A 14,815-nucleotide genomic window follows, 5' to 3' on the forward strand; every position below is an offset into this window, starting at 1 on the left:
AGCTATCATTGATACTGCATGTACCCGCACAGTATGCGGAGAAAAGTGGTTGGAAAATTTTGTCGCAGACCTCAGTCAAAGCCAAGTGAACCAGATAGCGCAAAGTGAAATTCCAAGCAGCAGACCATTTCGCTTTGGAGATGGGAATATAGTACATTCCTCCAAAATACTGAAACTGCCTGCAAAAATAGGACAGACAAAATGTCAAGTGGAAACTGAAGTAGTTAAAGCTGATATCCCACTGCTTCTGAGTAAGACTTCACTGAAAAGGGCAGGGACCATTTTGGATATGGAGAATGATAGTGCTGTGATGTTTAATCAAAATATCCCTCTTGAATTAACCAGCTCGGGACACTATTGTATAGATATCAGAGACAAGAGCACAGAAACAAAGCCAATAGAAACTGAAGCACTGACGGCTCCAGAGAACAGCCTGAATGAAGATGAGGTCCTCACAGTCACAGAAAATATGACCGCAAATGAGAAACACAAAGTTCTTCTGAAATTGCATAAACAGTTCGGTCACGCCTCCGCCGAGAGGCTGCAGCGGCTCATCCATAGCTCTGGAAATAAAGACACAGAGTGTGACACGATTTTGCAGCACATAGTACAGGACTGTGATATTTGCCATAGATACAGCAAGACGAAGCCAAAGCCTGCTGTGGGCTTGCCTCTTGCTTCAACGTTTAATGAAACGGTGGCAGTAGATTTGCATGAGTTGGAACCAGGGGTATGGTACCTCCACATCATTGATCAATTCACAAGGTTCAGCGCAGGAAGCATTGTAAAAACCAAGAAGTCCTCAGAGATCGTCAAGTCATTTCTTCATACATGGATAGGAATCCACAGCGCCCCCCAGAGGCTCTACAGCGATAACGGAGGAGAATTCAATAATGCAGAGTTCCGTGATATGGCTGAGAACTTTAACATTGAGACGAAAACAACAGCGGGATACAGTCCCTGGAGCAACGGACTACTGGAGAGGCATAATCAGACCCTCACCGACATCATTCTGAAGGTCAGGCGAGAAAGTGGCTGTGACTGGGAAACGGCCCTGGACTGGGCTCTTATGGCTAAGAACAGTATGCATAATGTGCACGGCTACAGTCCACGTCAACTTGTGTATGGTTTGAATCCTAACCTTCCTTCTGTACTGGTTGATAAACCACCCGCACTAGAGGGTACTACTATGAGTGCTAGAGTAGGAGAGCACATTTCGGCCCTACATGCTGCTAGAAAAGCATTCACTGAAGCAGAGTGCTCAGAAAGGATAAGACGAGCACTACGTAAACAGCTCAGAGCTACAGATGAAAAATATGACATGGGTGACAAGGTGTATTACAAACGAGCTGAATGTAATGAGTGGAAAGGACCAGGAATTGTTATTGGTCAGGATGGAGCTGTTGTTTTTGTAAGGCATGGTGGAATCTTAGTGCGAGTACATCACTCTAGACTTTCCAAGGTGAACACAAGGGTTAACGAAGAACAAATGGTACAAAATGAAAATGATGCTGAAACAGTAAATGATCAACAAGACACAGAAACAGGAAATGATCAACAAGGTATAAACAATGTAGCTGATGATTTAGCCAGTGAACAAAATAGAGAGAATAAGTTACCTGAAAGTAATGTTGCACAAACTGAAATGGCCCATAAGCCTAATGCACATGATAATCCTGTCCCCTCTGCAGGTATGAGTTTAAAAACAGGACAGACTGTAACATATATGAACAGAGGTGACAATACTCTACTTAGAGCAAGAGTCTTGGGGAGAGCAGGCAAAGCTACAGGGAAATATAAAACATGGTATAACATGCAACATCTAGAGAATAATGGAAGTGATGGGCAAAAGGTATCAGTTGATATCTCAGAAGTTGATAATCTCCACATAGAAACAGACAGAGAAGCTGATGTACTTATAACGAAAGACATCTCATTTGATGCAGCTAAACAGGAAGAAATAAAGAACTGGCACAATAATAATGTCTTCGAGGTAGTTAAAGATGCAGGTCAGAAATGTATCTCTACTAGATGGGTTTGTAGTCTTAAACACCTAAGGGTATTGTGCCTAAAGCACGACTGGTTGCCAGAGGTTTTGAAGAGATAAATATTCAAGAGCTACAAAAGGATTCCCCTACATGTGCTACTGATTCACTTAGACTTATGTTATCAGTGATATGTCAAAACCAGTGGGAAGTGCATTCTATGGACATCAAATCGGCATTTTTACAGGGTATGGAGCTATCCAGGGATATTTATATCCGCCCCCCTACAGAAGCAGGCTGTGAACATGTTGTATGGAAACTTAAGAAATGTGTTTATGGACTTGCAGACGCATCACTATATTGGTACAACAAAGTGAAGGAAATCATGCAGACTACTGGTGGTAGAGTGTCTCAGGTGGATCCAGCAATATTTTATTGGTTGGATGAGCAATGTAAGGTCACTGGGGTGCTTGCATGTCATGTAGATGATTTTCTCTGGGCAGGCACATCAAACTTTTCATCAAACGTAATCCCGCAACTGAAATCTGTGTTTAAGGTTGGTCGTGAGGAGCATGAAAAGTTTTCTTATGTAGGAATGGATTTTGTAACGGTAAACGGTGAGGTACAGGTACACCAACAAAGTTTCATTGACAATCTGCAGCCTATACCCATTCAAGCAGGTCGGGCCACACAGAGAAGTGAGCCCCTTAATGACACTGAAAGAGAGCAGCTACGGTCAAAAATAGGACAAATCCTATGGGTTGCTAAACAAACAAGACCTGATGTTATGTTTGACTCGTGTTGTTTGGCTTCTAATATAAAAGGGGCAACAGTACAATCTATTCATGAGGCTAATAAGGTTATCCGTAAGCTTAAATTTGAAAAGGTAACACTCAGATTCCAACGTCTGGGAAACACTGATGCTTTGAACTTGATAGTATTCAGTGATGCTTCGTTTGGGAACCTCCCTGATGGAGGTTCACAGGGAGGTACTTTGATAACACTTATGGGAGAAAGAGGGAAGTTTTCCCCACTCAGCTGGCACTCTAAGAAAATCAGACGTGTGGTCCGCAGTACACTCGCAGGGGAAACTCTTGCTATGTCAGATGGAGTAGACAATGCAATGTTTCTGGCCACACTATTTTCTGAACTAACTACTGGCAATGCTGAACTGAATGCTCCCTCCGTGCTCTGTGTGACTGATAACCACTCTCTGTATGATGCTCTCAAGTCTACAAAGCAAGTCACAGAGAAAAGACTTAGGCTGGAAATCAGTAGCATTAAAGAACTCATACAAAGCAAGAAGATCAAGGAGGTGCGTTGGTCAGACACGAAAACTCAACTCGCTGACTGTCTCACAAAGAAAGGAGCATCGGCTCTTGTGCTCTTAAAGGCACTCTGTGAAGGACAATGGGACCTGGGTTAAAAGGGTGTTGGATGGACAATTGATTTTGTTCTCAAATGTTTCCATGACATGTTGATTTCTCTGGAAATGTAGTTCCATAATTCACGCTGCGAATTTCATTTTTTGTTTTCTGTTTATTTCTTTAAAAAAAGAGAATGAGATTGTTAACATGTTGTTATCTCTATGCATCCCTATTTAGTTAATGTAATGGAGGACAGCTCCCCTTCTGGTCAGGTTATGCATGTGCAGTGTATTGCCCCTTCTAGGCGGGAGTCTCTTGTCATGCGCAGTTGTGGTGGTGCTCATGCTGAGAGCAAGTTGCTGGTCACTTGGTATCGTGAGGAAATGGAGTGAATAAAGTCGGTTTCACTGAAGATAAACGTCGTGTTTATTCAGAACAAGTTTAGTTGTCAACACAGATGAACTAAGTGAATAAACGAGAGTGACTTATGGTGACCCGTTTATCTATGCAACTAGTCAATTTTTAAAGCCACTACATTAAATTCACTACATTAGTTCCATCCAAGCTATCTGTAAGTTTTATGGTGTCGGAGGATAAGCCAGTAACACTTAAAAATTCCCCGTGAGTCAAGCCCTGAAGTGTGTGTGTGTGTGTGTGTGTGTGTGTGTGTGTGTGTGTGTGTGTGTGTGTGTGTGTGTGTGTGTGTGTGTAAAACACACAGTAAATGTGACAAATATAAATAATTAATTAAAATTCATAAATAAGTTACATCTGTTAAACTTCATACATCTAATTCATCAACAGTCTGCTAAAAGCAGTTTGACAATAATTTCCCCTTTGAAAAACTTGTCCCTGGGTAACGTAGCAGTATCTCAAGAGCAGATGAGAGAAGAAGAGAAAGAGAGAAATTAACAGTTGCAAAATTTTGTGGAAAGTTGAATTAGAACCTGAAAAATAATGCTTACCCGGTTGGAAACTTATGAAGGCCTTATCTAAATGAATTATAACAGTTTTGGTGAGTTTCATTGCATTGAGACTTTGTTGTAATGCAATTGTGTGTAGAAAACCATAAACTTTTTGGCAGTTGTAATTTTGTTGTATTTTTCAGTTTATTAAGGAAACCAAGTAAGATTGTACATTGTGTTAGTGAAAAAGAGCTGGGTTTTATTGCATATAAAGGATGGAGATGTGAAATTAGCAGCCATTGCAGGAGGAAAAGTAAAGCTCTGCCACCATTTTAAGCCTAGTTGAACAACGTAGCTTTACAGTCCACGGCAACTGTAAAGCTATATTGATTTGATTTACACCTATTGAACAATTTGTTTTCTTTATTACCTGCGGTACAGGTCAAGTTTTTTTGGGAGGGGGTTCCTGTTTGAAGTTGTTTTAGAGTGGACAGTCTTCTGTAGTGTGCGGGTAGACAACACATACAGACACGGGACAAAAGATGGTAAGCCAGACCCGATTCATCTTCATCATGCCAGTGAGAGGAGCTGCTGCACGTGGTTAGATTGTTGATAAACTCGCTGCCAGAGCGGTATGAGCGTTGAATTTCTGAACTGAACTGAGTTGGAGTACATAACCAGAACTGAACTTGAAGCAATTTGAAGTGCCATACATTTTATATTGGACATTGTTTTCATAAATGTCAATGTTGTGATTGGATGTATAATAGTGTTCCACTTCAATTTGATTTGGAAGCTGTGAAAAAATTCTCTTACTTATGAAAGGAAGAAAAAAAGGGTTAACTCAAGAAAATAGTGACCAAGATAGGTATAACCTATTAACCTAAAATAGGATAGTTACTCATAGACTGGTCTAACATAAAAACTATCTAAAATAAACCATCCAATTTGGAAGTGTTATCTAAACTAAACTATTTCTAACCAGGGTCAAAGTCTAAAAAAGGAGAAACTGAGTTTTACTTACCTTTTTGTCACCTGCAGGATTATCCATTGGTTTAATCGAATCGAATGTTATACGTGTTGTCTCTGTCTACCTCCCGTAAAGTGCTGGGTCTTACATTTAAATATAAGTGCTACAAACCTGTCGAGCCAGCCAGAAGTGGCTTAAAACAAATATAAGGTAACCAGAGACCAGATTGCAGTATTTCTATTGATTTATGATGGAACTAATTCAGGCATCAGGTGTTAAGATTCCAAACTCACTCCTTGTTAGTGGCTTAACAGACACAGAGGCTGACAAAGAACTTTATAACTTCTTAAAACAGTATGGTTCTATTCAACGAAGAATCCCAGTAGACTTGCCTCAATCTGAATCAGGCTTACATTTTATTCTAGAGTACACAAATGACACAGCTTTACAGTCATTCTCATCCTCATTGTCATACAAGTTTGCCGGGCAAAACCCAGACAAACACTACTTATTATAACAAGGCCTCAGCAGTCAGCCACACAAATTTATCTCACTGAATTGAAGGGGTTTGCAAAACTGAGTGGCAAGGAGTTTGCAGATGTGCTGAGAAGAGCTTTCTCGCATCAGTGAGACTGTTGATCTAGAAAATTTTGAGAACACAGAGAAAGACACAGAAATAAACTTGGATGATGTTCAAGAACCGGCTTTTGAGGCTGTAGCACAGGAGAGTCCTGAGCCCAGTGCTCTTTCCCCACAATTTGTTCACAACCCTGAGTTTGACCCAGCACCATCTCAGCGACCCTCCAAAGGAAAGACACAGTCCACTCTGAGCTTTACTCAACTCTATCTGCCTGAGCTGCAGAAAGTTGTTGATGAACATATAGTCAAGCATGAAGACTCTACAACACAAGTGCACACTTCACTGAGATTCCGACCTTTCTCTGGAGGCAGTCCCCATCCAAACAATGAAGTGGACTATGAGACATGGTGTTCTAATGCAGATTTCTTACTGAGGGACACACAACAATCGGAGCTACATGAGTTGAGAAAAATACTTGAGAGTATTTTGTCACCTGCTGTTGACATAGTACAATATTTGACACCCAACTCATCCCCATCCATGTATTTAGATATTCTAGATTCAGCCTTTGGCACAGAGGAAGACAGAGACAACATCTATGCCAAGTTTCTTAACACACTGCACACTATGGTGAGAAATCTTCACCCTATCTCCAATGACTGCAAGTGATGCTGAACTCCACCCTCAGAAAAGGCAGTGTAAATGCAACTGATCTGAACAAACAGCTTCTGAAACAATTTTGCAGAGGCTGTTGGAACAATAGACTGATATCTGAACTTAAGTTAGAACAAAAGAAACACAGCCCACCTACCTTCGCACGGATATATACCAAGTCCAGTTGCACTTGATTCAACTCCTTTGGATAACCATGACCTGGATGAATGAGAACACTCACAGACATCTTCGCAGAACTCCTTTTGCTACTTCGCACTGAAGAGGAAAACTCTGACTCCAAAGCCTGTCATATGAAGCAGTACTTTAGTGCGAGTCGAATTAACAATCATAACGACAACTGTCATGACATGAGACAAGTCCACTACTTTACTAGCCAGTGCTTGCTGATGGATCACACAGTGATAGTTCACAAACTTGGGGAAATCGGAATCACGACGGCACAGTGCAATGAAGCCTGAATGCATCCCACACATTGCCGGGGCCCAATCTGTAGTGATTGCTACCAGCTTATGAATGTGAATGCTGTTATCGTGTTTAAACTCGTTGTAAATGTCTTTGCCTCTTGTCCTCCGTTTTAATGGTAAAAGAGTGAGAAAAGCCTCCTTTGTAGTTGAATCCTTAAAAGCCATGATAACAAACACAATCAGCTGTGCAGCGTCTGTCATATCTTGGGATTTGTCAAATTGCAGCGAAAAGCACCAACAAAGTGATTAATCCTTGAGCACTTGTTGATTCACATACTCCGATAACGACTCCACCCTTCTTGTCACAGTGGCTGGGCCAAGTGGCACACTTCCGATAGCATTTTTAATGCCCTCTTTGTTTTTGAATTCTTTGAATAATGTCTCAGTTGCAACGGCCATTGCCTCCTTGTATAACTCTCCATCAGTGAATGGTTTCTTATGTTTAGCCAAAAGATAGCTGACACAGAAGGATGCCTCTGTTGCAGCCTTATTTTTAGCTGTTGGTTTGGTAACAAGCGACTGCTGTGCTTTCAATATAGACTTGAGCTTGTCAACTTTCTTTAAACCAAGTGTGCTCTTTAGCAGGTAGGTGTCTTTGAACTTGGGGTGGGTGGTGTTGTGGTGCCGCTCCACATTACCCTTTTTTGTGAGTGCTATGGCCTGGTGACAAATCAGGCAAATCTTTTTGTCTTTTACTATGGCGAACAGAAAATTGTGTTCGTATGCTACATAAAAATGATAAGATGTTTTGCTTTTTCTGTTGTGCCTCCACCATCATGTATTGTTAGCTTGATAGTTTGTGAGCGTAACAAGAAGTGCCTGAGCTAGTAAAGGCGGGAGTCAGGGTTGTCATTTGTCAGCCATTAACCTAGAAACTGTATATTTGATTGGCCAGACATACCCCTTCCCGACCCCTTGACCACCATCACCAGACACAGGGCTCACACAGGGCGCATTTGAAATTAGAATAAATAATAATGCCCTGTGATGGCCTGGCGGCCTCTCCAGTGTGTCTCCCCGCCTGCCGTCCAATGATTGCTGGGATAGGCTCCAGCATCCCCGTGACCCTGAGTAGGATAAGCGGTTTTGGATAATGGATGGACGGATGGAAATAAAAACATTTTGACATTTATGGGGGGGGGGGGGGGTTCTCTGATTTTGAAAACTTCTCACGATCGACTTTGAATGCTTCCAAGATCGACTTGTCGACCGCGATCGACAGGTTGGCAGCTCCTGCCTTGAACCTTATCAGAGCATGGTTCTACTGGCCTAAAATGTCAGCTGATGTGGAAAACAAGATCAAAACTTGCAACTGCTGCATATGGCGTAAATCCTTACCTGAGAAAGCCCCACCACTTGTCAATATCCCAGCTACAAGGCCACTTGAGCTAGTATGCATGGATTTTCTTATGGTAGAACCAGAATCAAGTAACACCAAAGATATTCTGGTCAATACAAACCATTTTACAATGTATGCAGTGGCCATCACTAACCCGAACCAAAAGGCATGGACAGTAGTTTAAGTGCCTATGGGACTACTTCCTCGTCCATTATGGCATCCCCGAGAGACTTCAGAGCAATCAAGGTCCTGACTTTGAGTCTCGAACAATAAAAGAACTGTGGTAACATACTGGTACTCAGAAAATAAGGACCACTCCCTATCACCCAAGAAGGAACCCCACTGAATGTTTCAACAGGACCCTACTTAATATGCTGGGAACCCTCGAGAACCAGAAAGAGTTACTGTTGTGTTTATGTTAAGCTATTAGTACATGCCTATAACTATTAATAAGAATGAGGTGACTGGTTTTGCCCCCTATGAATTAATGTTTGGCTGACAGCCTAGATTGCCCAGTTGACCTAGCCCTTGGCGTACCAGTCCACCACCAACGAGGATCACATTCTCAGTACGTTCAGAACCTGAAATCCCATTTTGAAACAAGCTACCAAGTTGATGTAGAAAATGCAAAGAAAATGGCAGATCGCAACAAGGTGAGATTTGATAAGCATGTTGCTGACTCCACCCTGATAGAAGGCGACAGTCTTGGTCAGAAATGTCCGCCTAAGGGGCAAACATAACTTAGCCGACAAGTGAGAGTCAGACATACATGTTGATCTGAAAAAATGCAGAGACATTCCAGTGTACATTGTGAGACCTGAGACTGGAGAAGGTCCATAAAGAACCCTTCACCGTGACCTCTTGCTGCCATGCAATTTCCTTCCTATGACCCCAGTAGAAGGTGAAGCCGACACGACGGAGATAGCCAGGCTGCCAAGAACTCGATGACATCCAAAAAGCGGCAGATTGGATGAAGCCTATGGGAATGAATCCTAATCTGACCTTGAGGAATTTCATCATAATGGTCACAGAAACCGAAGAGTAGAGACCCTAGGTTTCAACCATACCTCTGAAACCATGGAACACTTTCCAGAAAGGACTGAACCAGAACCTTTTAAAATGTTGACTGCTGTTGAGCAAAATCCTTTGGACATAGCCAAAGTTTTCCCTGAAGATGCTCCAGTCAGACACGTGATTTGGACTTAACCACTGAAAGCTCTGGAGAGAGTAACTTTCCTGATACTGAAGAGAGTAACCTACCTGATCCTGGAGAAAGTAACTTACCTGATCCGAAAAAGAGTAACTTACCTGTTGGACAGAAACCTGAAGACCCACCTGGAGAGGACCTGAATGGTGCACACTCACCTACCCAAACTATAGAAAGGAATGAGGATGTGGGTGTTGTGGATCAAACTGAAATCGAAATTGGAAGAGGATGCTTTAGAAGATCCATCAGAGACAGAAAGGCCACCAAAAGACTGACTTACCCTGAGCTAGGGAATCCGTTATTTATGATAGTCCAGTCTCTATTTCAGAGTTTGGGTTAAGTGATCATAGACTCACTTGACAAACCTGGTTTCCCATAACCACACAAGATTATGACAGTATAGACTCTTAAAACAATACACTGGGACACGCGCAAGGTAAAGTGGGGAGGATTGTTCTCATTAAATTGTCAAACTGCTTTTAACTGACTCTTGATGAATTAGACGTATGGTTTTTCCCCCCTTTTCGCCCCAATTGAATCGGGTCAATTACCCAACTCTTCCGAGCCATCCAGGTCTCTGCTCCACCCCGTCGATCCGAGGAGGGCTGCAGGCTACCACATGCCTCCTCCGATACATGTGGAGTTGCCAGCTGCTTCTTTTCACCTGACAGTGAGGAATTTTGCCAGGGGGACGTAGCGCGTGGGAGGATCACGCTATTCCCCCTCAGTTCCCCCTCCCCCCTGAACAGGCGCCCCGACTGACCAGAGGAGATGCTAATGCAGCAACCACAACACATACCCACATCCGGCTTCCCACCTGCAGACATAGCCAACTGTATCTGTAAGGATGCCTGACCAAGCCGACGGTAACACGGGGATTCGAACTGGCGATCCCCATGTTGGTAGGCAACGGAATAGACTGCTAAGCTACCTGGATGCAGATGTATGGATTTTAACAAATTTAACTTATTTATAGATTTTAATGAATTATTTATATTTATGTCACAATTTACTGTGGGTTACATATGCATAGACAATCTACCTTCTTGCTGATTCCATCCTGTATGACTGTAGTGGTGAACATCTTAAGCATGCCTTCTCTTGAAAGACTGCGGATGAGACGCAGAATAGACTTCTTGCAACACTTTGTGCTGACACCATCCTGCTTCTCCTCATCACTGATCATCTTCTGTAACCTTTAGAAAGACTGTGTGTTCATTTCCACACTCTCACAAACAGTACATTACACTGAATTCTATAATTAACTCATCTGATGATTAGGAAAGACTCACGTGTAGAGTCCCTCGATGATCCTGAGGCTGCGAACAGTTTCTATAATCAGGTTCTTCCTCCTCAGGAGGCGGTAGGTCTCGTGAGGCCGTGCCATGTGACGACGTTGTGACGAGGTCTTTTTAGTTGTGAAATTAGGGGCCTGTGCCAATCAAACAGGGAAATTAAATAAAATGACTACATTTCTATAATTCTTTTCTAGTCTGTGGACATTGTGAGCTGTTCCTTTTCAGCTGACCGTTACACATCACACACATACATCGCGCAAACCCTCTTTTGACTTTAAAAATGGTAGGTCAAACTTTGTGGAGTCTCAGCTTCATTCCACATGCATTATTTATAGGAGTTACACAAATTTATCGCCTTCCCATCACATTATTCTCCATTTGCTGGAGGAAATCAAAGAAGTTGTGGAATAACGAAACAATAATGAAACTTTCGGCCACACTTCATTTAAATGCCTCCAGTTTTTTTCAGCTAATGGTGGCATCTCAGAGTATTGCAATTTTCCATTTGTCAAACTATAAAACAGATTAAACAATTAAAAAAAAGGTCAAAATCCCAATTCTTCACATATTTTAAATGCAAGTAATTGGGATTTTTAAAAACTGGATACAATGTTCCAATTTTCTATTTCTGTTAATTATTCTGCCCAATGTTTAGCAGATACTCTGCTGAATTGGTCACCCCTAATTGGTGGTTATTGCCAGTAAACTTGAGCTAATTTGTGCTTCTCTTAGTAAATCTGGCCATAAGACTCTCAAAGAAAAAAAAAATCAAGTAAATCAGTGAGCGCTCACCACAGAAACCTCCTCAAGCACCTTGATGTTGTATTCTGCTTCGTCACTCACTGTTTTCACAGCTTCATTGTGATCTGATGGGATGGCATAATTTAAGATGGATTCCTCATCTTCCATTTCAGGAGTTTGCTCTGATGAGAAAGACATTCACTTTTAAAGAGAAAATCCACCCTGAAACAGAATATGTTATTCCACTGGTCCTGGTCTATATATCGGAACATGAACAAGGGTCTATAATAGCAAGAACTAAGAAAGCCATGATGCTCTTTAAGACATGATCTGAAGATAAACCCTGGACATTCTCTTACATTGAAAAGTATATCAAAGGAGATTACTACTGTAATAATACTTAAGTTGAATAACAAAGTACAAGTAAATGAAACAGTTTTTTATGTCCTTGGGTTTTGTAGATTGAGGAGGATGTAGAGCAAAGCAGACAGTGACTTATGTGGCCACTGATCCAAGAAGCAACAGCTGATGCAAAATTGTGTAGCTCCTGAAAGATGGCACAGGTGTGCACACGAGCCAGCCGTTAATTTAAAACCGGAAATGCCTAACTGCGCACATCAAACACACGCACTTTCAAAAATGATTTGCACATTTTTTGGGATAGAAAGTGGACAACTGCTTTTAGTACATCCCTGATGGTAAAGACCTACAAATCCATCATTATTAACATTCCATTTGCCTTTTTTATCTTCCACTATTAGACCTATATTACTGTAGCTGCCCTTGTAGGCAACTATCCCTTTTGGTATGCCATGACAGTACCAGCTTTTAGCTCAGCTTGAGCTAAAAGAGAAGAGGCATTTTGTCACGCTTTAGTACTCCGGACATCAACAAACCAAAGGAAAATTGAGTGGTTTAGAGATTCATTCACATCTTTACATTTACAGGATATCTATCTTTACATCTAGAGGATAGAGGGTGTTGACTAGATGAAGGTGAAAATTTAACAGACTCCCTAAAACAAAACAGCATTCATGGTTTCATCCTTGATAAAGCTATCACGTGTGAGAGCTGCTGCTCCCGACTTTGCTACATGCAAACAACAGTATTTAATATATGCTAGATTTTTAACCTGCAAAAAAAAAAATTAAAACTTAGCCTGATCTAAAAAACAGCCACAGTGAAGCACAGCTCTCTATTACCATTTCCTACTTGCCACTGGAAAAGACTCAGAAATAGCTCCTTAGTGGGGTTCGATTCAGCACCAGCTGGGATTTCACCTAAATTCCCATGAATTAACAGCAATTAAAGTTTAAATTAGGGGATAACTGTTAGGTTTGGAATTAGCAGAACTATTGGGGATTCCATACACAGCTTCACAAAATTGTCAGAGGAAAAGTCAAACAGGCCCTAAATGCCTATCAAACAAGTCTTAATTTCCTCAGATACACAGTTAGGTTCATAATATATCTACAATCTAGCATTTGGGGTTATGGTCTCAGTTGTTGAGCTTATGTGTACTCACAATTTTTAGCAGCAGAATTTGCAATGGTTTTCCCAGTTTGAATCCGATTTGAGTGTGAATACTTACTGCCTTTCATCTTTGCTTTCTTCTTGAGTTCTTTCGACTTTCTTTTTCTTTTGACACAGCCTCCATTTGCACCTTCATAATCTTCATCCTGCTGTGAACTGCTATGTTTTTGGCTTGCTGCCATCACATCTTCCTTTTTGCCTCTGCCTTTTTTATGTATTTTTGGTACAGTTTTCTTATCTGTAGCTTTGGACGGTGTTTTGAGATTGGTAGCAGAAGACTTTGAGGTTCGCGGGGCTGTTTTAGGGATTTCCGAGGAATAAAGTAGCTTGTTCCGCTCCCACTCCTTGGCAAACTGCTGAACGCTGTCACTCACACCCACACACCTAGCAGAGATATGACCAGAGCAAGATGACTGAGGAAGAGTAATGATATTGATATCATGTACCATGAAATAGTTATAGAAACATTTTATGATAAAAATAAAGAACAAAAAGTAATTTCCTGAAAATTACACACCTGTGGCTGATAAATCTAGTGATTCTCTGCCGACCCACATCCTCCATGAGTCCCTGCAGGGTAGAACACAAACACAACATTAGTGTCTGGAAAAGGAGACTATTTCATCTTGTCCACATGGTAATTTCAAAAATGAGCTTCCCTCACCACAACTCAAGATATCTCAAACATCACAACCAAAAGTGCCCTTTTTAAGTACCCTACTTAACAACACACAAGCCTTTTCAAATTCAAACTTGTGTCTGATTTAGTATACATTAACACCCTACATCTTACCTTAATCATGCCATCCCTCTCAAGCTGTCGACAAATCATACGAGCCTCCAGTTTGCCGATATTCATCCTTAAACTCAGGGTAGTCTGAGAAATTCCTCTTGTACCACTGGATATGACTACACCAAATAAACATTTTGACAGGAAAGTGAAGCCGTTTCAAATAAAAACCTTTGCTCTGACTGAAACTAGAATTCCCTAAAACGTATTTTGAATGAGAGGGCTCAACATACCATTGTGATAGGCCTGTACCAGTAAATCCCTCTCCATGACTCGCCCCTCAAAGGGGACGATATCATCATCATTATCATCCTCCACAATCTCTTCCTTCTTGACATATGGCTTTAGCAATTTCAAACACCGCACTGAGGCTTTGGTCCCTGGAAAAAAAAAACAAGTGAAAGTGAGTATATGTGTTAGGAACACAGTATATAGTAACACAATGCATGTAGTGTTGTCATAATTTGGTTTGGAATGACTTTATTAGTCTTTATCACGAAGCTCAGGTACAGCAAAATAATAAATCACAAATACAGACACCATCTTAAGAAACAAAAAAAAAAAGGTTTGATTAATACAACAAGACATCAAATTGGTGTATGAATATGCATGAAAAGGACATGGAGTCAAGAGTAAACCAGCTCCAGTGGAACAGTTAAGGAGACATCAAAATAAGAACTTGTCTGTCTGGTTTAGCTCCAGACAACCACAACCTGGCTTAAATTCTCTCTGCAAAGGGTGGTTAGCGCAATCTAACGGGGCTGGGAATTGATTTTGAGATTTTTCAAATATAAAATTATATATATATATATATATATATATATCAGAATCAAATTTATTGGCCATGTGGGTTGGTACATACATGGAATTTGACTCCGGTTTCGTGGTTCTCTCAGTGTACTTAACAGAGAATAACAACACACAACACAAAAATCTTCAGATATATACACAAGGATTGACT

At 41.2% G+C, this 14,815-nt stretch overlaps 1 protein-coding gene across 1 annotated transcript in view; it reads right to left on the reverse strand.

Annotated features, from left to right (window-relative positions):
• LOC130112750 (general transcription factor 3C polypeptide 1-like) overlaps positions 1 to 14,815 on the reverse strand; it is a 46,310-nt gene that overhangs the window by 21,945 nt on the left and 9,550 nt on the right. The window contains exons 7-13 of the mRNA XM_056280231.1: positions 14,088 to 14,234; positions 13,858 to 13,973; positions 13,582 to 13,634; positions 13,123 to 13,448; positions 11,583 to 11,713; positions 10,785 to 10,924; positions 10,535 to 10,688 (exon numbers count right to left, since the gene is read on the reverse strand). Of these exons, the coding sequence (XP_056136206.1) occupies positions 10,535 to 10,688; positions 10,785 to 10,924; positions 11,583 to 11,713; positions 13,123 to 13,448; positions 13,582 to 13,634; positions 13,858 to 13,973; positions 14,088 to 14,234 (1,067 nt within the window). The remainder of the gene's footprint in view (positions 1 to 10,534; positions 10,689 to 10,784; positions 10,925 to 11,582; positions 11,714 to 13,122; positions 13,449 to 13,581; positions 13,635 to 13,857; positions 13,974 to 14,087; positions 14,235 to 14,815) is intronic.

The sequence above is a fragment of the Lampris incognitus genome, chromosome 5, assembly GCF_029633865.1.
Source record: "Lampris incognitus isolate fLamInc1 chromosome 5, fLamInc1.hap2, whole genome shotgun sequence".
NCBI classification, from domain to species: Eukaryota; Metazoa; Chordata; class Actinopteri; order Lampriformes; family Lampridae; genus Lampris; species Lampris incognitus.